The sequence below is a fragment of the Capsicum annuum genome, chromosome 3 (assembly GCF_002878395.1).
Source record: "Capsicum annuum cultivar UCD-10X-F1 chromosome 3, UCD10Xv1.1, whole genome shotgun sequence".
NCBI classification, from domain to species: domain Eukaryota; kingdom Viridiplantae; phylum Streptophyta; class Magnoliopsida; order Solanales; family Solanaceae; genus Capsicum; species Capsicum annuum.
In genome coordinates this window covers 19,403,989-19,428,954 of record NC_061113.1, presented here as the reverse complement: position 1 = coordinate 19,428,954, position 24,966 = coordinate 19,403,989, and the positions used below count along the sequence as shown (strand labels likewise).

Here is a 24,966-nt window from a genome sequence, read left to right as displayed (position 1 = left end):
TTTAAATAGTTTAAATAGACTAAAATGATCTCTAATATGTTATTCTTTATACTTTTTAAGTATGATTACAAAAATCTCTTTAAAAAACAAGAAAAAGAAACTTAAAATAAATTTTAAAAACATGACTATTTAAATTTTCTCTTGTTGGTTGAGAAAATCTCAACATAAATATTTTTCTTGGTGATTATGTCAAAACTATAAATAAGATGTAGAAAAGATCGAGGGAATTATAGCTCCTTAAATATTTTAGTAATTGAGAAAATCTCAACCTAAATTTTTTATATAAATATCATAATTTTTTTAATAATTTAAATAGACAAAATGATAACACAAATATCTCTGATATATCGTTCATTTTAACTTGTTTATGTGTAGTTATAAAAAATCTCTTTAAAAAAAGAAACAAATCAAAATAAATTTTAAAAACTTAACTAGGTAAATTTTCACTTTAATGGACAGAGTTCGATTTCGTCTTTGTAATTTCCTTCTTTTAATTGCTTATTATTTGTAGTTTTCTTTTTTTAAGAAAATAATAAAATAAAATTATACCCCAATAAGGCCATAACCCCCAATTAAGAGCCCAAATATTCTCACAAAAATTGCTTTCCCTATTTTATGTGTCTGTTTCCATATTCCCATTCACTCACATTGTGCCACGACCCAGAGTATCTCCGCAAAACCAGGGTCACGCACTTCACATACCCCATTTCCACTAATCTCCATCGTCCACGTAACAACTTTTCTCCACGTGTCATCATCTTAATACACTCCAATTTAACCTCCCGTCATTTGAAAGTCTTAGAATTATTGATAAATTTATCGGATTTAAGACGTGAGAATATTCAATATTGTGTATAATAAATTTTTATGATACTATTTTTCTAAATTCACATGGAGTTAGAGCTTTAGTAAATTGAATTACTCGTAATTTTTATTTCCTCAATCCTAATTTTTATGTCATCTTTTATTTATCGAGACTTGAGAGTCAAATAATTTAAATTTAAGTACAAAATCTTTAAATATTTTGAAATGAAATTCATATATTTAAACCTATGTAAACGGTCAATAATTAATTAAAAATATCATATTAAATTAAGAGAAAAGAATTACTCCATAATTATCCGTATACATAATTTGTGATGTGGAATTTTATATCCTAGTCAGCAACCCACCCACCCATCCTCTACTTCAACCCATTTCATTTCACTCTATATAAACATCACAAATTCTTATCCTTCATTTTAACTTCAATATCAGAGAAGAGAAGAGAAAAAAATAAATAAATCATCCATTTTTCTCCTTCACATAGGGTCCCCCCCTTTCCTTCACCGGAGGATACGACTGCTTCGTCGGAAAATGAATGTTCCGGCGACATATTCCTTTCTTCGTAAATGCAATGCTTGTGTTTCTGTTCATTACAGTCACGTTTTCCATGAAAAGAATTTACCTAATGCTCACTCATTCCTTTCTTTTTCTCAGCTCTAAGGTATCGAAACTTCGTTTTCCCCCCCTTTTTTGAGTAAAGGTTTATATGTATGACGGTCATGATGTTGATCGGTTGATGAATTTGATAGTTTTAGGTGAATTTTGATGTTGATTTTGTTGAATTTGTGAGAGTTTTCTGAGTTCTTTTGGTGAAAAAGGTGAAGTTGTTTGTAGAGATTTAGGCTGGTTTTAGTTGAGTGGTTTTAGATGCAGAATTCTGACTTTTTGACATCATCACGCGAAGCGAGTAGGTTTTTAAAGCTCTGAAAATTGAGCAGAACTGACAGAGAGAGTATAATTAAGCTTGCAGAGAAAGTGATAGAGAGAGAGGTAGACTGTTTGTACCGTTTTGGTTGTAATAGAGGATGCCTCCGATGAAAGTTCAGCCGATCGATTCTCCGACATACAGAGAATCGATCCAAAACGACGCGGCAAAGCCGGTGTTGAAATCGCGGCTCAAAAGGTTCTTCGACCGGCCGTTCCCCAGCGTTTTACGGATTTCTTCGACGACAGAGAAGCCGAATGCTGCCGGTGCCGGAAATGAATTGCCACCGTACGGAAAAGATGGAGCGGTCACTGAGTTTGAACCTAGCTCAATTTGTTTGGCTAAAATGGTTCAGAATTTCATCGAGGAGAACAATGAAAAGCCATCGTCTGCTAAATGTGGACGGAATCGTTGCAATTGTTTCAACGGGAACAACAATGATAGCTCCGATGACGAGTTTGATTTTGCAGATTCAGTTAACAACTCCTCCTTCGGCGATTCTGCCGATGCTCTCAAGGTATAAAAAACTTAGCTTTTACTCCAGCAATTCTTTGAAATTTTCCGCTCGTCATTTCAAATTATCTGATTTTTCAAAAATTTTCATGATAATTCAGAGCTTAATTCCATGTGCAACTGTTGTTGAGAGAAATCTGTTGGCTGATACATCAAAAATCGTTGAGAAAAACAAAACTTGTAAGCGTAAAGGCGAATTGCGTAAAATCGTCACCGATGAACTCTCGAAACTTGGCTACAATGCTTCCATTTGCAAATCCAAATGGGAAAAAGCTTCTTCTATACCTGCAGGTACATGATTTTTTTCAATTGTTTTTTTTATTTGCTTATTTTTCTGTCAAATTTTGGTCAACTTTTGTACTGATTCACTTTTTTTTTTTTTTTTGAATTTGTTCAGGTGAATATGAGTACATTGATGTGATTGTGGAAGGAGAAAGAGTGTTGATTGACGTAGATTTCCGATCGGAATTCGAAGTTGCTCGATCGACTAGTAGTTACAAGGCGGTTCTTCAATTGCTTCCGTTCATCTTCGTCGGAAAATCAGATCGCCTTCTACAGATAGTATCCATCGCTTCCGAAGCAGCTCGCCTCAGTTTGAAGAAGAAAGGCATGCACATCGCTCCCTGGCGTAAAGCCGAGTATATCAAAGCCAAATGGCTTAGTCCACACACTCGGGAGGAAACGGCACCTGTCACTGCCGCTGTAGCTGAAGCCGAAGCCGAAGCCGAGAGTGAGGTGAATGAGGAGGTAGCTGAAGAAGTTGAAAGTAAAGAGATATCTGATTCTGAATTCGGAGAACTAGAGCTGATTTTCGGTGAGAAGTCATCGTCGTTTTCCGAGACCAAATCAGTGACGGTGATTTCATCACCGCCTCCGCCTCCGCCGCCGGCGAAAGCTTTCGGCGGCGAGGAAGTGAAGCCGGAGAATCCGGAAATGATGACGTGGCAACCTCCCGCATTGAAACCCAAGAATTGCGAGAGGGAGAAAAAAATCATCGTTCCTGGATTGGCTTCCCTTCTCAGGGAAAAGCCCTAAGAAAATTTTTGTTTTTTATCCTAACTTTTTATTTTAAAAAAAAAAGAGTTAGTACAAAATATATAAAAATATAGAGAAGAATCGGAGTTAACTATTCTCCGTAAATCAGCTTGAATCTGAACTACAATTCAGATCGAGTGTTACCGAAATAGAGTTTTTCTTTTGATGCTATTGGCTAGCAAGGGGTATGTAATAAGAAAATCTAGAACTATTAACTATCCTTGCTTGTAATAATTTTTCCAATGCATAAAAAAATGCAAAAAAAAGATGAAAATACAGAGAACAAATTATTACTGCTATCTATTGTCATTTCAACCTTTTGTCTTTGGTTATGTTTTTTCCTCAGAATTCAGAAATAATGCATATCCATACGTTTCCTGAGTAGGGAACAAACTGTATTTTCTGCCTTGTTTTTTTAATTCGGATATGTTCGTTGATCACTGAGTAGCCGTGGAGTATTGATAAAGTCGATGTTATGTAAAAGATAAAATTGCGTATAATAGATTATTTGTTATGATTGAATCTCAAGAGATATATTGATATGCTGAACTGCTCGGTGATATCTTCAACTTCAATTAGTGAAAGTTTTCGATCAACCAAATTCTTCTTGAACCTCATGCATAATGAGAGTTTTTATACATTGAATCGTTTATTGACATCTCGAACTTCACTTACCGAAAGTTTTTGTAAATTAAGTTATGTCTTTTTTTTTTTAAATTATATTCGTTGATATAATATGAGAAAAAAATTATTTTCTTGGGAAGAAGGGAGTGCAGGGGGGTGATGGGGATGACGGAAGGAACTCGTGCCATCTTGAACACCGTGAAGAGGAGGCAAAGAGGTAAGGGGCGAGGGGGATTTGCTGAGTAGAAGTCATTAGAATAACGTGATATTCTCTTTTTGTGTGTGTTGTCAAAAATGGTGTGGTAAACTTTTTCTTTTATTTTACAACTTTTAATTGTTTTGAAGTTCTCAATCTCTTCTTTCTGATTTTGGTGTAGCAAAAAATATTTTAGGACGGAATATTTCAGGTAGAAAAATTAAAGGACGATACTTCATGTAGAAAAAGTAAATTAATAATAATAATAATAATTTATGTAGAAAATTTTAGATAAAAAAGTAAATAATGGTGATTGCTCAAATAGAAAGGGCGATGATGATAGTTGAGTTTCACTATTTCTGTCTTTTACCCCTCCCTTTTAAAAGTAATTATGATAAATAATATTTTTGATTAAAAATTTAAATTTTGAATAAGAAAACATTTTCTTTCCTAAACCTTTTTCAACAAAAATGAAACTTACTCATTACTCTTCCCTTGCCCGTTTTTCTTTTTGGAATTTTACTTGATTATCTTTTTACTTAAAAAACATATTCTATGTGGGTGAACAAACTTGACCTCCTTTTTAACCGTATTGAACTTTTTTTACTTTTATGATGGGACAAGTGGAGAGTGGAGAAATAAAAAGTGAAAGTTACAAAAATTAGTGAGCTTTAACACGTGGTAGAAATATATTGGGAAATGGTAAAAAAATAAAAATAATGGTTCTCTGTCTAGAGGGGTGATTTCAAAGTTCTCAACTCCCAAGCAAAGAATACTTTTCTTGAATTTACACAATTATTGACTGTTTGCTGGCTTTTATCTTTCACACGATTGGCTTAATTATTTTTAAATATTTTAAATTTATTTTAATTGAAGATGAAATTTGTAAATTTTACCTTTCACACAATTGGGTTAGTTAATTTTTAATTTTGAACTTATTTGATTGAATACTAGATTTAGTGTTGAATTTAGAATTTCTAAAATCATGTGTGCATCATTAAAAATAAAAGGAAGAGATGCTTTTAATGAAATTTGATCTCTAATTATAGTTAAATAAGCTGACTTTTGATCAAGTGTATCATTTAATCCTCTTATATAATGCTAACAAATAATATTATATTAATATTAAAAATATATATACGTAAAATACATAATTTTATTGATAAAGCACGAGTTCATGTTTCTTACTTTTTGCCTTTAATTTTTTCTCTACTCACATGATTAAAGGAATTAATCTTCAATTATTTTGAACTTATTGTATTGAATACGAATTTACAATTTATTGGGATTTTACAACTCACGCGATTGGATTAATTAATCTTCAATTAATTCAAACTTATTTGGTTAAATACGAAATTTATGAATTGTCAATTTTACCTCTCATATGGTTGGATTAATTAATCTTCAGTCACTTCAAACTTATCTAATTGAAAATGAAATTTATTCTTTGTTGAATTATACGCTTTCATACTGTTATGGGTAATAATTTAATCTTCAAGTACTTCAAACTTATTTAATTGACCACAAAATTTATGATGTGTTGGATTTAACCTCTAACACGGTTAGATTATTAATTTTTAATTACTTCAAACTTATTTGATTGAACACGAGATTTTTGAGTTTTTTTATTTTACCCTTCATATGATTAGATTGATTAATTTTATATTTTTTTGAACTTATTTTACTCAACAATTTTGCCTCTCATGCGATTGGATAGTCTTAAAGGTTTAACAACTCATAAATTTTGTGTTCAATAAAATAACTTTAAATTAATAGAAGACAATTAACTCAATCGTGTGAAAGATAGAATCTAATAATTCATAAAATTCGTGTTCAGTTAGATAAGATCGAACTTAATGATGATTGATTAACTTAATTAAAGAAGGTAAGAGTCATCAACTCATAAAGTTCGTGTTAAATAAAATAAGTTTGAATTGGTTGCAGATAATTAATGCAACCGTGTGTGAGTTAAAATGCAAGTGTTCATTGATTTATGTGCAGTTAAATAAATGTGAAATAATTAAAAATTAATTAGTTTAGTCGTGTGAATAACAAAATTCATTAACTCATAAATTTCATATTCAATTGGACAAGTTCTAATTTAATCAAAGATTAATGTGAACTTATAATAAATTATTTTTTAATTACTTCAAACTTATTTGGTCAAATACGAATTTTATTATTAATGAATTTTGTCTTTCACACGATTGGGTCAAATATTTTTTTATTACTTAGTTTTATGAAGAACTTATTTGATTGAAACTTTATGAATTATTGAATTTTACCTCACACCATTAGATTAATTAATGCACAATTACATGAAATTGTAACATATATATATGTGTGCAATACACGTGTCAAGAAATTAGTTAATGTAAATATGAAAAACCGACTAGAATTTAATCATGTATAAATTTGAATTTATATTCTAAATCATAATAAATTTGATATTGAAGTCAAATTCATTAATTCTAAATTTATCTCTGGACATTGATGATTTAATTAATCTAAATATGAAAGTTATTCAAAATTCATCAAATATGTTCAACTTAAATTTGTAATCTAAAATTATAATATTATCTACTGCGAGGAACGAGTTAAATAATTTTTTGATTCTTAGAATAATATTAAAATATAGATGCTTACGCTCAATTTTTGTTCAGCTTCTATATAAAAATTGGGGAGTTCATCCCAATTTAAATAGGTCTATAACCCTCCTCCAGAAGCTAATAGTTTGATCAAGAAAAATAATTAGAAGAAAATAATTGTCCTGAAATGTATAACATAAATTTACAGTCTAAGAAGAAATAAATACATTCACAATCGATGATATGAACTTGATAATACCGCAACTACAAATTAAACTTCGTGAAGTATTGACAATTAAATTAATGTAATGTGAACTCTAACTAAAAATAAAACAGATGTATTCAGATGTAATATTAAACTCAAATCTATTAAATTTAAATTCTAAATTTTACACTTTACATAAACGACTTAATCTATGTTATATTAGAAGCAAATATTTTTTTACAAAGAGTCAGTAAAGGTCAACTTGCTGATCTTAAATACTCATAAAATTATTAACTGTTTATTTACATAGTGTGCTTATGCTCAATCAATTTAACAATTAAAAATAAGATAAGAACAAATATTCAAATTGTGATTTGATGATAAATTTATGTATGAAAAACATATATCTTGTATTTCTTAGTTGGGAGTGAATAATTGACTTGAAAACTTTTATTGATTATGTGTCTTTTGAAACTTGTAATCTTAAAATGTTGTCAAATTTATTTGACTCATGCAATCCGTCATATACGTACAATGCACGTATAGAAAAACTAGTCAGTATAAATGAAAAATTCGACGACTAAAATTTCTTTAGACATATTAAATTTAAATTTTTAATAAAAAAATATTAATTTTAAGTACTTCAAACTTATTTGATTAAACACGAAATTTCTTAGTTGTTGAATTTTACCTCTCGTAAGGTTAAATTTATTAATTTTTTAAAAAACTTATTGATTCAACTGAAAATTTATGATTTGTTGAATTTTACCACTCATACGATTGGGTGTCGTTATAGATTCAATAACTCATAAATTTTGTGTTCTATCAAATAAATTTGAATTAATAGAAGATGAATTAACTCAGTAGTGTAAAAGGTAGAATCCAATAACTCATAAAATATGTGTTTAGTTGGATAAGTTCAAACTTATGGATTGATTAGCTCAATTGAATGAAGTAACATTCAACAACTCATAAATTTTGCGTTGAATGAAATAAGTTTAAATTAATTGAAGATAATTAACTCAATCGTATGTGAATTAAAATATAAGTGTTCATTAATTTTGTGTGCAGTTAAATAAGTTTGAATGATTAAAAATAATTAATTCTGTCGTGTGAAAGACAAAATTCATCAACTCATCAATTTTATATTCAATCAAACAAGTTTAAATTTAATTGAAGATTAAGGTAAACTTGTGATAAATTAACTTTCAATTAATTCAAACTTATTTGACTAAACATAATTTTTATTATTAATGAATTCTGTCTTTCACGCTGGTGGGTCAAATAATTTTTCTTTACTTTGAACTTATTTGGTTAACCAAGAACTTTATGAATTGTTGAATTTTATCTAATATTAGTGGTATAATTAATGTGTAATTTCATCGAATTTATTCTATATATTTTAATTTATACGTGCAATACACGTGTCAATAAACGAGTTAGTGTAAATATGAAAATCGGCTAAAATTTAATCATGTACAAATTTAAATTCATATTTTAAATCATATGAAATCCGATGCCAAAGTCAAATTCATTAATTTTAAATTTATCTTTGCACATAGATGATTTAATTAACCTGAATACAAAAGTCAATTAAAATCCATCAAATATTTTAAACTTAAATTTGTAATCTAAAGCTATAATGTTATTTACTGCTATGGACGAGTTAATTAGCTTTCTGATTCTTAGAACAACATTAAAATATAAAGGTTTACGCTCAATTTTTGTGCAATTTCTATTAAAAAATTAGGAGGTCCATTCCAATCTAAATGGATCTATAACCCTCCTCTAGAAGCTAATAGTTTAACTAAAGAAAGATGATCAGAAGAATATGATCGAACTGAAATACATAATAGAAATCTACAAAACCAATATAAGAAAAATGAAATATATTCACTCTCAATGCTATGCACTTGTTAATATTCCGATCGCAAATTATACTTCATGAAGTATTGATAGTTAAACTAATTTAATGTAAAGTCAACTAAAAATATAACAAATGTATTAAAGTGTAATGTTGAACTCTTTAACCAAAAAAAATAAAAATAAAAAATGTTGAACTCATATCTATTAAATTTAAGTTGTAAATTTTACTCTACACATACACGACTTAATCTATGTTATATTAGAAGCAAATTTTTTTATCATAAAAAATTCTATAGAAGTTTACTTGTTGATCTTGAATACTCATAAAATTATTAACTGTTTATGACATAGTGTGCTTACGCTCAATCCGTTTAGCATTATTAAATTGAAAAAGAGAGTAAAAATACAAATATACAAATTGTAATTTGATGATAAATTTATGTATGAAAGACATATCTTGTATTCATTATTTGGGTGCGACTAAATTGATTTGGAAATGTTTATTGATTATATATCTTTTAAAACTTGTAATCTTAAAATGCAGTCAAATTCATTTGACTCATGTAATTCGTCATATACGTGCAATGTACGTATAGAAAAACTAGTTAGTATAAATATAAAATTCGGCCACTAAATTTTTTAGACATATCAAATTTAAATTCGTGATAAAAAATATTAGTGTTCAATTACTTTAATTTTATTTGATTAGACATAAAAATTTTGAGTTGCTGAATTTTATCTCTCAAACAATTAGATTTATTATTTTTCAGTTATTTTGAACTATTTGATTCACCAAAAAATTTATGATTTGTTAAATTTGACCTCTCATGCAATTGAGTAGTCTTAAAGGTTTAACAACTCATAAATTTTGTGTTTAATCAAATAACTTAGAATTAATAAAAGATTAATTAATTCAATCTTTGAAAGGTAGAATCCAATAATTCATAAAATTTGCTTTCAATTAGATAAGTTTGAATTTAAAAATAACTGATTAACTCAATTGAAGGAGGTAACATTCAACAACTCGTAAATTTCAGATTTAATGAAATAAGTTTGAATTGATTGGAGATAATTAATTCAATCGTGTATGAATTAAATGCAAGTGTTTGTGATCTATGTGAAGTTAAATAAGTTTGAAATAATAAAAAATTAATTAATTTAGCTGTGTGAAAGACACAATTCATCAATTCATAACTTTCCTACTAAGGCAAATTCGAATTTAATCGAAGAATAATGTAAATTTAATCAAAGATTAATGTAAACTTGTAATAAAATAATCTTCAATTACTTATAATTTATTTATTTAAACACGAGTTTTATTATGAATGACTTTTGTCTTTCACACGTTCGAGTCAACTAATTTTTCATTACTTAGAACTAATTTTAATAAGAACTTTATGAATTATTAAATTTTACCTCACGGTATTAAGTTAATGATTGTGCAATTTCACGAAACCTACTCTATGCAATATAAACATATATGTGTAATACATTTTCCAAGAAATTGTGTAATATAAATATGAAAATCGACTATAATTTTATTATGTATAAATTTAAATTGTCCTTAGTTAATGTAAATATAAAAATCAATTAAAATTTTATCATGTATAAACTTAAATTCATATTCTAAATCATAATAAATATGACACTGAAGTCAATTCATTAACTATAAATTTATCTCAGCACATAGATGATTTAATTAATTTAAATATGAAATTCAATTAAAATTCGTCAAATATGTTAAATTTTAATTTTGTAATTTAAAATTAGAACGCTATTTTCTGCTTTGGATGAATCAATTAGCTTTCTGATTTTTAGAATAATATTAAAATATAGATCATTACGCTCAATTTTTGTGCAACTTCTATATAAAAATCAGGGAGTCCATCCCAATTTAAATGGATCTAAAATCCTCCTCCAGAAGCTAGTAGTTTGACAAAAAAAAAAGATGAACAAAAGAAAATGATCGAACTGAAATGCATAACAGAAACTTGCAAAGCCAACAAAAGAATAAAGAAGAGAGAATGCATTAAAACACCCCTAAACTTTTCACGATAATTTACTTTAACACTTAAACTTAACAAAAATTTATTTACTCACCTTAACAACTTCAAAGTGAATTATTTTCACCCTCTCATGCATTCAATCAGGTCAAGGGTTTGTGTTGTAGGACCACATGATATTTAATTGGTCCATGTCATTTAAAAAAACCGATCCCTACTAAATTTGGTTCGATTTATATTTAATTAAAAATTTACCCGTTTGCAATACCCGATCCGCTTCAATCAAATATCCACAATTCATTGAAAACCCATCATTTCTCTCTATTTCTCTCCTAATCAAATATCCCTATCTCCTAGTCGCGAATCCAAAGTATTTGCGTTCAAACACTAAAATTGTTGAGAAATTTTTCACTCAAATCAAAATATTTGTTTCCAAACACTGAAATCTTGAAGGTATTTTTTCATTTACGTAATCTAGGGTTTTAACTCATTCGTTTTTCAAAGGAATTAGGATTTTTCTGTTTTAAATTTTTGATTTTTGCTAATGCTTGTTTTTTTTTTTTTTTTTTTTTTTTTTTTTTTTTTTTTTTTTTTTTTTGCAGTTTGACTATGAATTTTGTTTACATTAGGTTAAGATCTCACCATGAAGAAATTTTACAATAAAATTTTTGAATTAAATACATCGACGATATTGTTACAGATTGTTTTGATGTGGATGTTGATAAATTCTCTTACTATGAATTTGTAGGATATGTCAAAGAAATTAGGTATAATTGTTCCTCTTGTATAGTTTATATTAGACCACCTACGTCTTCTCGCTTGGTTAAAGTTACATGTAATAGGAATATTTTGGGTATTGTACCCCAACTTAAAAATAAAGATATTGTTGACCTATTTGTGTCACATTTAATTGAAGAGGCTGTTGTGATCCCTCCTGCCCTTGAATATGTTACCCATGTGGGTGGAGAATCTAGTGCTTCTTTTGATAAATAGTTTGCTCAAACAAGTGAGGGCAGCTAGAATTTAGGGTTTGAAGAGGCAATACAAACTCAAAAATCTACTATTAGTATTGGTAAAAATTGGGTGGTAGGGTTTCTATTGGTATTGGAGAGGAGATTGGTGCAGCTTCTACAGGTGTTAAAGAGAAGGTGGGTGAAATTTTCGCTGGTGTTGGAGTAGAGGTTGGTGCAACTTTTACAAGTATTGGAGAGGAGGTGGATGAGGTTTCTGCTTGTGTTGGAGAATAGGTGGGTGGAGCTTCTGCTGCTACTGCATCAGATGTTTTAATTATTGAATTTGATTGAGAAAGTGCAAGTGAAAATAGTGAAGATTCAGGTTATGGAGATTTGTTTGATGAAATTAATAATGAATATGGTAGTGATGTTCATGAGGAGGCTAGGACTTTGAGGAAAGGTAAGAGAGCTGCCAAATTGAAAAAGAAAGAAAGGGGTCCTAGAGCTAAAGGGGTTAAATTAAATAACAAAGAAGTAGATATTGAATATGATAAGTATTTACTCAGAAAAAATAATACTTTAGAAGATAAGATAAGCAGTGATGAGCCATATTTTGATTCAGATAAAGAGGCTAGCTTTAAAATAAACACTGATGTAGATGCTAATGTTGAAGATGAGGTCCAACAACCTACAAGAAGTGAAAAAAATAAAGAGGGCGAAAAAATGTAAAGAAAAATTATGTTTGATCCTACTTGCAGGTTAGTTATTTGAGAAATTGATTTATGTTTTGAAAATGTCAAGCAATTCAAAAAAGCTATTATTAGATATGCAGTTCAAGAACATGTATAATTAGACAAGTTTGTTAATGAACCAACTAGGGTAAGGATAAAATGTGTACATAATTATCCATGGTTATTGTTTGGTAGTCATGATTCAAAGATAGAAAATTTTATAGTGAAAAATTATATTCCAGTGCATAAATATACTGCCACAATAAGAAATAAATTGATCAATTCAAAATTTCTAGCAGAAAGGTACAAGGATCGAATTATTTCTAAGCCAAGAATTAGAATTTTTTAATCATAAAAATTTGATGAAAAAAGATTTGGAGGTGTATGTTGGTAGAACTGTTGCAAAAAAAAAATTAAAAATATTGTCTTGCAAGAAATTATGGGTAATCATGTGGAGAAATTTAAAGGAATATTGAATTATAGGGATGAGCTTTTGAAGATTAATTCAGGAAGCACATGTGTGGTGAGGCTTAGTGAAGAAACTTTTGAAGGTGGAAGAAAACGATTCAATCATTTTGTATTTGTTTTGATGCTTCAAAAAAAGCATTCAAAGCTGAATGTAGAATGTATTAGATTTGATGTTTGCAGAGGACAATTACTTGTAGCAGTTTATAAAGATGGGAACAACCAGATGCTATCACTAGCCTGAGCAGTGGTTGAAGTTGAAAATAACTTCACTTGAAGATAGATTATTAGGCTTGTAAAGGATGATCTTGAGCTTGGATATGGGACAGAATTAATAACCATTTATGATATGCAAAAGATTATTTTTTCTCTCTCTTATCTTATTCATTATCTAATTTTACTTAATTTATTATTCTGTCACCTATTTTTTTTATATTTTGTTGAAGGATTTTGGCACTACTATTCATGAGTTGATGCCAAAGGCAGAACAAAGAATATGTGCAAAACACATTCTTGTTAACTGGTCCTAAGACTGAAAAGGCATTGAAAGAAGAAATTATTTTTAGAGATGTGTAAAATCTACATATAAGCAAGAGTTGAGAAAAAATCTAGACAGATGGAGTTATTAGATGACAAGATAGTAGATGATCTACTATGGTACAATATTGAAAGATGGTCTAAGATCTACTTCAAAATTTTTAGTTGTTGCGATAGTGTTGACAACAACATGGTTGAAAATTTTAGTGCATGAATATCGGGTTCAAGACACAAGACTATCATTATAATGCTTGAGAAAATAAGGATCAAAATTATGAGAAGAATTGAACAGTTAAGGGAGTTCTCTGATACTTAGATGACAGACATTTCACCAACGGTTTAAAAAGTATTGAAAGAGAACACATCAAAATTAATGAAGTGTATAATTAAATGAAATGGTGAATATGATTTTGAGGTTAAGGACAATTAGGGTAATACCTTTATAGTGAATTTGAGTAACAAAACTTGTACTTGCAGATCTTGGATGCTAAAGGATATACCTTGCTATCATGCTATAGCTACACTACATTTTATAAGATTAGATGCTCTTCACTATGTTGCATATTAATATAACAAGCAAATCTACCTCAAGACCTATAACTATTTCATTCAACCTGTCACTGAAATAAAAATGTGGCCACAATCAACCAATATTTCTGTTATACCACTTGAAATTAGAAAACTACTAGGAAAACCTAATAAGAGTAGAAGGAAAGAGAAATTTGAAAATAAGACAAATAAATTATACAAAAATGGGGTTGAAATGACCTTGCAAAAGCTACTATAGGTAGAGGAAGAGGGACAAGTTCAATAATGTCAAGTGTTGGTTCTTCTGCAGCAGCAAGTCAACCTCAACCAAACATAAGTAAAGAAAGAGGAAGACCTAAGGGTTCTACAAAACAGGTAATTATTTGACTTCTTTATTTATTATTAATTATTATTAAATAATTTTTTATTGTATTATAAGTTGCTGTTGCTCCTACTCTAAATGTGGTTGGTGTAACTGAAAGAGAAAGAGGATCTGTTGGTGTTGCTGGAAGGGGTGACAGGTCTGTTGGTACTGCTGGAAGGATGAAGGGTCTGTTGGTGTTGTTGGAAGGGGTAGATAAACTTTTGTTGCTGCTATATTTAATATAGATGATATTGCTGATTGGGGTAGAGGTATTTCTGTTGCTGGTGCATCTAATATTGGTGGTGTTGCTGGTTAAGATAGTAGGATAATTTTTAAAAGGCCAAGATTGATTGGTATGGGAGTGCTACATAAACAAAGTGATTTTACAATCCACAATGTAAGTTGAATGATTTCTCAGTTTTCAATTTTCAAGCAAATGATCAAATGCCTAAGATAATTTATGCTTTTGTTACTACAGCCTACAATGTCTTTGAAGTCTCTTATAGTGACTGAAATTTTTGGACATTAGAAATCAATATCGAGCGTGAAATAAAAAGAAAAAAATATCGTGACCCAACAAGAACTTCAAAAAATAAGAGCACAAAAAAAAATGAAGACAAATTCCAAACCTGTTGAAATAAATTATATGAGCCAAACAGGCTCATCAGCTATCTAGTAGAAGATGCAGTAGTGACTGGTATGCAGTTGTGCCTGCATTAGTTTTGATGAATGTTTTGTTCAATTATGAATGATGTTGTCTTTTTGAAAAATAATTATGCAACTATGACTGCAATGTAATATTGTTCTCTATTAATTATGCAGCTGTGAATACACTAGTTGAATCTTTTTTTTTTTCAAATAATTATGCCGTTGTGACTTTAATATATTTACCATCTTTGGTATATATGCAGCTGTGTTTGCATTATTTTGATGTGTAATTTTGATTGTACTGTTTTCATTGGTCATTTTGTAGTTGTGTCTGTACTTTGGTGAATATGAAATCTACCAATTTTATGCAACTAAGTTTGCATTATTGAATCATGTTTGGCAGTCCAATAAGAACATCAAAATTTCATTGTAATTTCAAAAAAAACATTATACTAACATATCATCCCACAAGACATAACAAAATTTACTCAATTTCAAATACAATACAATGACAAAGAACTACATTACACTTAAAATAAGTCAAGAATAATTATAAAAGATCAAATTCATTTCAAAATAAATGATGATACACACCATTATACCAACTAACAACATTATTTTTAAGGTACTTTTATTGAGTCTTTCTTTACGTAGATCATTCCAAATCAATAGCTAATAGCTATAACAATAGCACAACCACAAAACACAATGAAAAAGAGTGCATTATCCTTAGTCCTTCCTTTAGCCGTGTTACTTCTCCACTTCTTCTCTCTTTCTTTCATGTTCTCGATTTCTGCTTTCTGCTTCTTCAACTTCATATCTATACAATTATCATCTTCTTTGAATACTCTAGGCTTATCAACTTTTTCAAAAATTTTCACAATTAATTTTTCAACTTCACTAAATGATGTAGACTTGTTACATTGAAATGATTCCACTAAATTCTTACGCTCACCTGATTTTTAAATTAAATTAGGGATACAAATTTTAACCTCGAATTTGTATTTTCTGTATTCCTCCAACACCAAAAATCATAAAATCTTGGACCCTTCCATGATAAAAACGAAAGAAATCAGAATTCAATTGAATCGGTTGGGATAATAAAATGAGAGCAAAATATGAGCTTTACCCCATAGTAATTAAATGCCCAATATCTTTTATCAAAATTTTTCGAAGTCCAAGATGTCTCTAAAGGCACCACAAATTTATGATTGCATCGAACCTATTGGTTCAAGCAAAATTGTCCTCTTCCATACAAAACTTACTCAAGTTAATTGATCTCATGATGTGCTACAAAGAATTCATTTTAAAAAACTACATAAAATAAAAAAACTTGATAAGAAATCGTATTTTTTTAAAAGAAGAGATGAATTATACCTTATAATAAAGTAAAGGTCTTTGTTTTTTTTAAGGAATTTCAAATCTTGGGTTGATTGAAGATGATAAAAAAAAAATTAAGGTTTTAAAGGATTTGGGGCTAATATGACTATTGTCTTTGTTTTTCTTCATTTTCCTTTAATTTTGTGTTAAATTTAGACCTCAACACGCTTTGATTTGATGGGGCAACACGCGCAATGATTGAATGCACGAGGAGGTGAAAATAATTCACTTTGAAGTTGTTAAGGGAGGTATATAAATTTCTATTAAGTTTAAGTGCTAAAGTAAGTTGCCGTGACAAGTTTAGGGGGATTTTAATGCATTTTCTCAGAAAAGAAATAAGTTTATCCTTAATGATATGCACTTGATAATAAACTGACCGTAAATTAAACTTCGTGAAGTATTGATAGATGAACTGATGTAATGTAATGTGAAATCAACTAAAAATATAACATATGTATTCAAATGTAATGTTGCACTCAAATATATTAAATTTAATTTTTAAATTTTACTCTACGCATAAACGACTTAATTTATGTTATATTAGAAGCAAAAATTCTTTATCATAAAAGTCTATAGAAGTCAACCTGATCTTCATGTATATAATCCGCCGCATACGTGCAATGCACCTATAGAAAAACTAGTTAGTATAAATGTAAAATTGGACGACTAAAATATTTTTAGACATATTAAATTTAAATTCGTGATAAAAAATTATTAATTTTTAATTACTTTAATTTTAATGATTATATTTATTAATTTTCAATTATTTTAAACTATTTGATTCAATAGAAAATTTATGAATTATTGAATTTGACATCAAATGCGATTGAGTAGTCTTAAAAGTTTAACAACTCATAAATTTTGTATTCAATCAAATAACATTGAACGAACAGAAGATTAATTAACTTAATCTTGCGAAAGGTAAAATTCGATAATTCATAAAATTCGCGTTCAATTAGATAAGTTCGAACTTAAAAATAATTGATTAACTCATTTGAATGAGGTAACATTCAACAACTCATAAATTTTGTGTTTAATGAAATAAGTTTGAATTGATTGAAGATAATTAACTCAATCGTGTGTGAGTTAAATGCAAGTGTTCATTAATTTATGTGCAGTTAAATAAATTTGAAATAATTAAAAATTATTAATTTCATAGTGTGAAAGATAAAAGCTATCAACTCATAAATTTCATGCTCAATCAGACAAGTTCGAATTTGATTGAAGATTAAGATAAATTTGTGATAAAATAATTTTCAATTAATTCAAACTTATTTGATTAAACATGAGTTCATGATCAATGAATTTTGTCTTTCATGCTGTTGGCCAAATAATTTTCATTACTTCAAACTTATTTAATTGAACAAAAACTTTAAGAATTGTTGAATTTTATCTTATACCATTAGACTAATTAATGTACAATTTCATCGAACGTACTCCATGTAGTTTTGACATACCGTGCAATACATGTGTTAATAAGCTAGTTAATGTAAATATGAAAATCGACTAAAATCTTATCATGTATAAATCTTATTCTAAACCATATGAACGAAATGCTAAAGTCAAATTCATTAATTTTAAATTTGCAAAAAAAAATTAAATCACCTCTGAACTTGTCCGTAAAATTTACTTTATACCCTAAACTTTACGGGTAATTATTTACCTCCCTTAAAAATTTTATAGTGAATTAATTCAACCCCTAAAGCTGACGTGGCAAAAAAAAAAGAAGAAAAATACGTAAGTCTTATTTTTATGAAATAATGAGCCCACTTTATATATATATATATATATTAAGAAAAAAAAAGAAAATATAAAAGAACCCCCCTCCCCCCTCCCCCCGCCTCCCCCCGCCTCCCCTTCTCCTTCTTTCCCCACCTTTCCCGTTCAACCTCAATTTTTCTAATTTCGGTATCCACCATAAAAAGTCTCATCTTCGCACCGACGCACTACTAATCAATCAAGTACCAGTAGCCCTCCAATTAAGTCCCATAATTAGTAAAATTAATGAATTTTTCTCCACTAATTATAAAACTATCAGGCGAACATCTCTATTCAACTCTAACTCAAACTGAACTCAACTGAAACTGGACTTGCAATATCTGCCAACAATGGATCTCAATCATCTTTTCATTTCACTCTCCCCCTCATGGATTTCGGTCTGCATTTTATTTTGCTGATTTTATTTATAATTATTCTGTAGGCTATTGTGTATGGGTATTTTTATTTTGCTGATTTTGTTTATTTTTTGTGTCCTAACCAAAGCCAAAGACAAAGCTAGAGAAAATTCGGAGGTAAAATATCTGATTCTTATCACTTGAGTATTTTGGATAAAAAGAAATTGACTGGAGGAGAATGATTGTAGTTGATTTATATGCCCAAGTTTAATTATTTTGGAATTCGGATGTAGATTATTCATTCTTTGATTTAAATTTCAATGTCCAAGATTCATACTGGTCTTCCTATTTTTGACGCTTTGCTATTTTTAGCTGAAATTTATAGTTAAAGTTTTCAATTTGATTATTTTTGTGAATATAAGAAATTAGAATGAAATTGAAATTGAAATTGAAATTGAAGGGAGCTTCATTTATCTTTGTGGATATAAAAAATTGAAATGAAATTAAAATTGAAGGAAAGTATTAGCGGATGTCGAAAAACATGGTGTGTTAATGGTGGCAAATGAATGTGATTAATGGTGCTAATAGAGAGGTAGGTTTGAGGAAGAAAGTGTTTTTTTTTTAAAAAAAATTTTATTATATAATATTAGTGGCACTATTTTTTAATAATAATTTTTTATATAGCAGTGATGTGGCAATGATGTGGCATGTGATGTGCCGCGTGTGTAATGCACCTACATTTTTAGGGTGTTATATAATTCACTATAAAGCTCCTAAAGGGGGTAAATAATTACTCGCAAAATTATGGGTTTAAAGTAAATTTTGCGGATAAGTTCAGGGGTGATTTGATGTATTATCTCTTTAAATTCATCTCTGTACAAAGATGATTTAATTGATCTAAATACGAAAATCAATTAAAATCCATCAAATATGTTAAACTTAAATTTGTAATTTAAAATTATAATATTATTTACTACTACAGACGAATCAATTAGCTTTTTGATTCTTAGGATAATATTGAAATATAGATGCTTACGCTTAATTATTGTGTAGCTTCTATTTAAAAATCATGGAGTTTATCTCAATCTAAATGGATCTATAACCCTCCTTCAAAAGCTAGTAGTTTGACTAAAAAACAATAATCAGAAGAAAATAATCGATATGAAATATACAACAGAAACTTGCAAAGTCAACATAAGAAAAAAGAAATATGTTCACCCTCGAAGACATTCCGACAGCAAATTAAACTTCGTGAAGTATCGATAAACTAATGCAATGTTAAATCAACTAAAAATATAATAGATGTATTCAAATTTAATGTTTAATCTAATTTATTTAAGTTATAAGTTTTACTTTACACATAATCGACTTAATCTACGCTATATTAAAAGCAAGTATTTTTTATCATAAAAAATCTATAGAAGTCAATTTATTGATCTTAAATACTTATAAAATTAATAGCTATTTATTTACATAGTGTGTTTTCGCTCAATCAATTTAGTATTATTAAATTAAAAAAATTGAGAGTGAAACAAAAATGTACAAATTGTGATTTGATGATTATTTTGTGTGAAAGATATATATCTTATATTAATTAGTTGAGTGTGAATAATTAACTTGAAAGCATTTATTGATTATATGTCTTTTGAATTTGTGATCTTAAAATGTTGTCAAATTTGTTTGAGTCATGTAATCCGTCATATAAGTACAATGCACGTATTGAAAAATAAGTTAGCATAAATGTAAAATTCTATATTTTACACGACTGAATTAATTAATTTTTGATTACTTCAACCTTATTTGATTGAACACGAAATTTCTGACTAGTTGAATTTTACCTCTCATACGGTTAGATTTATTAATTTTTAATTTTTTTTAAACTTATTTGATTCCACATAAAATTTATGATTTGTTGAATTTTATCTCTCACGCACTCGGATAGTGTTATAGGTCCAGCAACTCATAAATTTTATGTTTAATTAAATAAATTTAAATTAATAGAAGATTAATTAATTCAGTCCTGTAAAAGGTAGAATCCAATAATTCATAAAGTTCATATTTAATTGAATAAGTTCGAACTTAATGACGATTAATTAACTTTATTAAATGGTGTAACATTTACAACTCATATATTTCGTGTTTAATAAAGTAAGTTTGAGTTGATTGAAGGATAAAAATTCAAGTGTTCATTAAGTTTGTGTGCAGTTTAATAAGTTTTAAAGAAGTAAAAATTAATTAATTCAATTCATCAACTCATAAATTTATGTTCAATCAGACAAGGTCGAATTTAATCGAAGAATAAGACAAACTTGTAATAAATTAATTTTCAATTACGTTAAACTTTTAAACAAGAACCAAAAAATTTTATTGAATTAATTTCAATTCATAAATTTCGTACTCAATTGACAAAATCAAATTTAATCTAAGAGTAATGTAAACTTGTAATAAATTAAATTTTAGTGACTTTAAACTTATTTGATTAAACTCAAAATTCATTATTAATTTTCTTGTCTTTCATGCAGTTGGGTCAATTAATTTTTCATTAGTTAGAACTTATTTAATAAAACAAGAACTTTATGAATTGTTGAATTTTATCCCACATAATTAGATTAATTGATGTGTAATTACATAAAATTTACTCTCTATAATTTTAACATACACATGCAATACATGTGCTATGGAACTAGTTAATGTAAATATGAAAATCGAATAGATTTTATTATGTATAAATTTGAATTCATATTCTAAACTATAATGAACCTGATGTTGAAGTTGAATCCATTAATTTTAAGTTTATCTCCACATATAAATGACTTAGTTAATTTAAATATGAAAATCAATTACAATTCATCGAGTATGTTAAATTGAATTTGTAAAATTATGATGTATTTACTGTTACGGAAGAGTTAATTAACTTTTTAATTCTTATGATAATATTAAAATGTGGTGGATTCTTATGTTCAATTATTGTGCAATTTCTGCATAAAAATTAGGGCGTCCATCATAATCTAAATGAGCCTATAGCCATCCTCCTAGAAGCTAGTAGATTGATCAAAAAAGAAAATTCGAAGAAAATGGTCAAACAAGGGTCAATACCATACAAAGAAAGATGTTCATCCCCGATGATATGCATGTGATAAAACTTCAACTGCAAAATAAATATCGTAAAATATCAACAGTTAAACTAATATAAACATGAAATTAGCTAAAAATATAGAAGATGTAATGCTGATTCGAATCTATTAAATCTAAATCTTAAATTTCACTTTATATATAAACTACTCAATCTACTTTATATTAGAAGTAAAAACTCTTTACTATAAAAAGTATATAAAATTCAACTTATTGTTCTTAAATACTCATTAATTCATAATTATTTATTCACAGAGTGTGTTTACACTCAACAAATTCAGCATTATTAGATCTTAAAAAGGTAAGAACACAATATACAAATTGTGATTTGATGATATATTTGCGTAAGAAAGATATATATTTGGTATTATTAGTTGGGTGTGAATAATCGACTTGAAATTTTTGATTGATAATATGTCTTTTGAAATATGTAATCTTAATGTAATGACTTGAATTTCTGTTTTTTTTTTTTTGGGTTTTAATCATTTTGTGCTTTTTCGTAGTTGCGGCATATTGATTTTTAGGTTCGAGGATGATTGACATGGTTCTCAATGCGATTGAAAATGATTTGCATGAATTCTTTGGTCGGTCAAACTTTGACCCTCGCGATCGCGAGGTGAGATTCACGGTCACGCGATACTGTTCACTGAACAGTATATCAAGTCTATTTTCATATTTTTCTTCATTTTTGGACCTTTGAACTTCGGGCATGGGTGATTTTTTAAGGATTTCTTCATCATCCGAGCTTGGGTAAACTCCAAAATCTTATTTCCATTATTTTTCATCAGTTATATCCTCAAAAACAACTTTAAATAATGATTTCAAAAAAAAAAAAAGATTTTTACCGGTAAAGTTTAAAAAGAATTTTTATTTGATTTTGACCTCATTTAACCTATTTTCACATAAGTTTTATCCTGTAGACTCTTATAACCCTTGAGAATGTGTTTTTGAAAATAAAATTTTGATTTTATCCCTTCTATTTTTGAACTCATTTTTCGAATTCATTTTCGATCCAGTCTGAATATGGGCAATATGAGTATCGTTAGCTTTCTTGTAATGCATAAATGATATATTTGAATGTTGTAGTTGATTCTGAGGTCGTTCGCAAGGGAAAAACTCTGTGTTGAAGTACTTTAGATTAAGATTTCCCTGTTTCAAGGTAGGTCATGGCTTTACTTCCTTCAAATTGATATGGGTATTAATATATAAGTAAAATATGCTATGGATTGAAAAAATAACTATGATTTTATATTTTGAGTTTATTATTATTGTTGTGTGCCTGTGTGGGGCTTACATTCTTTTTTTGACCCGTGATATTTGATATTGTGTGTTGTCTATGTGCGAATTTTATTTGACACGATTTTATTTGCGCATCTGTATGCCTTCGTTCTATATATAATATCAATGCGGGGGCTGTTTTTCTAATATAGGTCTTATTTGAGCATTGGTTGCCTTAATTTTGATAAATATCCCGAGTTAAGTGTTGATATGATATAAATGATATCTTACATGTATAGTTATTTTGATGTGCCTTATATTAGAGTTGATGATCATGAATTGTGGGCATATTGAATTAATTTCTGGGCTTATATATATACGTGTTGGATGGATTGACTATCATTATATTGAGTTGATTGTGAACATTACATCCTTATTCCATACATGTACATTCATAAAATACTGGTATAATTGAAAAACACTGTTTCAATGAAAATGATTCACTTTTGTAAAATCCTTGGCCGAGGTCATTTTCAGGCAAGGTTGGCTTAAGATATGAGTTATAGTACATCATTGCGGACCCCCTTTACCCTCTTCCCCAATGGGTCCTACCTAGTAACTGCGAGGTCGATGGTCTATGTAGAAGGTCATGTGATGGTTTTCATCATTCATTCCATACACATTGCATTGCATTTGCATATATATCTTGCTTGTTTTCCTTGACTTGTGCTTAGTTTCAGTAAATTTTCATATTCTATATATATATATATATATATATATATATATATATAAACACATTATTTTTATTTTCTATATATTTATATATAAACTGTTAGTGAAAACAGCATGAGCTACCGTTGAGACTTTTCTACCTACAGGTGACGTGCTCATAATTTATTGTATTTATCTTATTTTTTACTTTGCTCAGTCGATCTGTAATACCTTCTGGATACAAGTGACCCATACTTACTCCTACTGTGCCCTTTCAGTCCAGATCCTAGTACAAGCACTTCCTATGATAACTTAGTTTGTGTGGAGACTTCTAAAGTTTGTGGTACTGTTCGGGATTGAATCAAACCTCATCTTTCCTCATTTATCTCTATTTTGGTTAAGAGAGACAGCTACATGAAAATATAAAAAAATATGAAAGTTTTTTTTTTTTTGGGTGGGGGTAATGTAATATTAGAGTTTTACGTTTATAATATAGATTTATTAGAAAACAATTTAGTTTTGCAAGCAGAAAGAAAATAAGATTTTTCTAGAAATCAATAACTGTAGAAATGGTAAATTGTTATCCAATTTGCTTTTCCTTCTCACAAACAAATACAAACCTTGAACAAATTGAATTGACAAGTATAACTATCAATAAAATTAATTTTTTTATACATATAATTTTCAACATAAGGCTTTTTTTTTTTCCATGGACTGTGACAAACACAGAAATTTTAAGTACTAAACAATTTATATACATTCACACAAGAATTTTTTTCGTATATTATAAAATTTTACGACAATAGAATTAGTTGAACTACTTCAATAAATATGGATTCAAAATAAATAAATAAATAATTCACTAACAAAGACTTTAATGTACAATATAAATTATTCCATTGCAAGCACATTAACAAAGTTTTTAATACATAAAAAAGATGGATTAAAACTTTTGGGCATATTCCATGAATATGTTTTTAAAGAAATCATTAGCAAAGATTAATTTTTCTTATTGATCCCAGCTTGGAGGCACTGACCAATTTTTTTTTTTTCCTCTTTCCAGATTAGTAGCCTATAAAGTTAAACAAATTAAAATATTTATTTCTTAATTCTGACAACCAATTGTGTAAGACCACGTTAGTCAATCAGAAGTCTTTTTATATCGGATTAAACCCACCCTGGCAAAAACCTAATCTTCTTGTCATATTTGATCACAGATATAATAATATTAATATGATATAAATTATACTACTAATTAAATAGTGTTGTTTCCTTGGCTTGCTCATCATACTATTTATTAGTGTTCTTTTTTACGTTATTTATTGTTTACTTTTTTTTTTCAAACCTGTTTTAAAATATTTTATGTGACTCGATAATTTATTATTATACAATTTTTTTTACCTTG

At 28.4% G+C, this 24,966-nt stretch overlaps 1 protein-coding gene and 1 long non-coding RNA gene across 2 annotated transcripts; both read left to right on the top strand.

The window, feature by feature from the left end:
• The first annotated feature begins 1,231 nt into the window (after window positions 1-1,231).
• On the top strand, window positions 1,232-3,597 carry LOC107864664. The gene is made up of 3 exons (XM_047409147.1): window positions 1,232-2,267; window positions 2,365-2,554; window positions 2,661-3,597. The coding sequence occupies exons 1-3, from the start codon at window positions 1,851-1,853 to the stop codon at window positions 3,296-3,298; spliced, it is 1,245 nt and encodes a 414-aa protein (XP_047265103.1). The 5' UTR covers window positions 1,232-1,850; the 3' UTR covers window positions 3,299-3,597.
• A 10,681-nt stretch (window positions 3,598-14,278) lies between these two features.
• On the top strand, window positions 14,279-15,143 carry LOC107866647. Its single transcript, XR_001673010.2, has 3 exons — window positions 14,279-14,369; window positions 14,477-14,755; window positions 14,837-15,143. It is a non-coding gene; the product is annotated as an uncharacterized LOC107866647 (long non-coding RNA).
• Window positions 15,144-24,966: the final 9,823 nt, after the last annotated feature.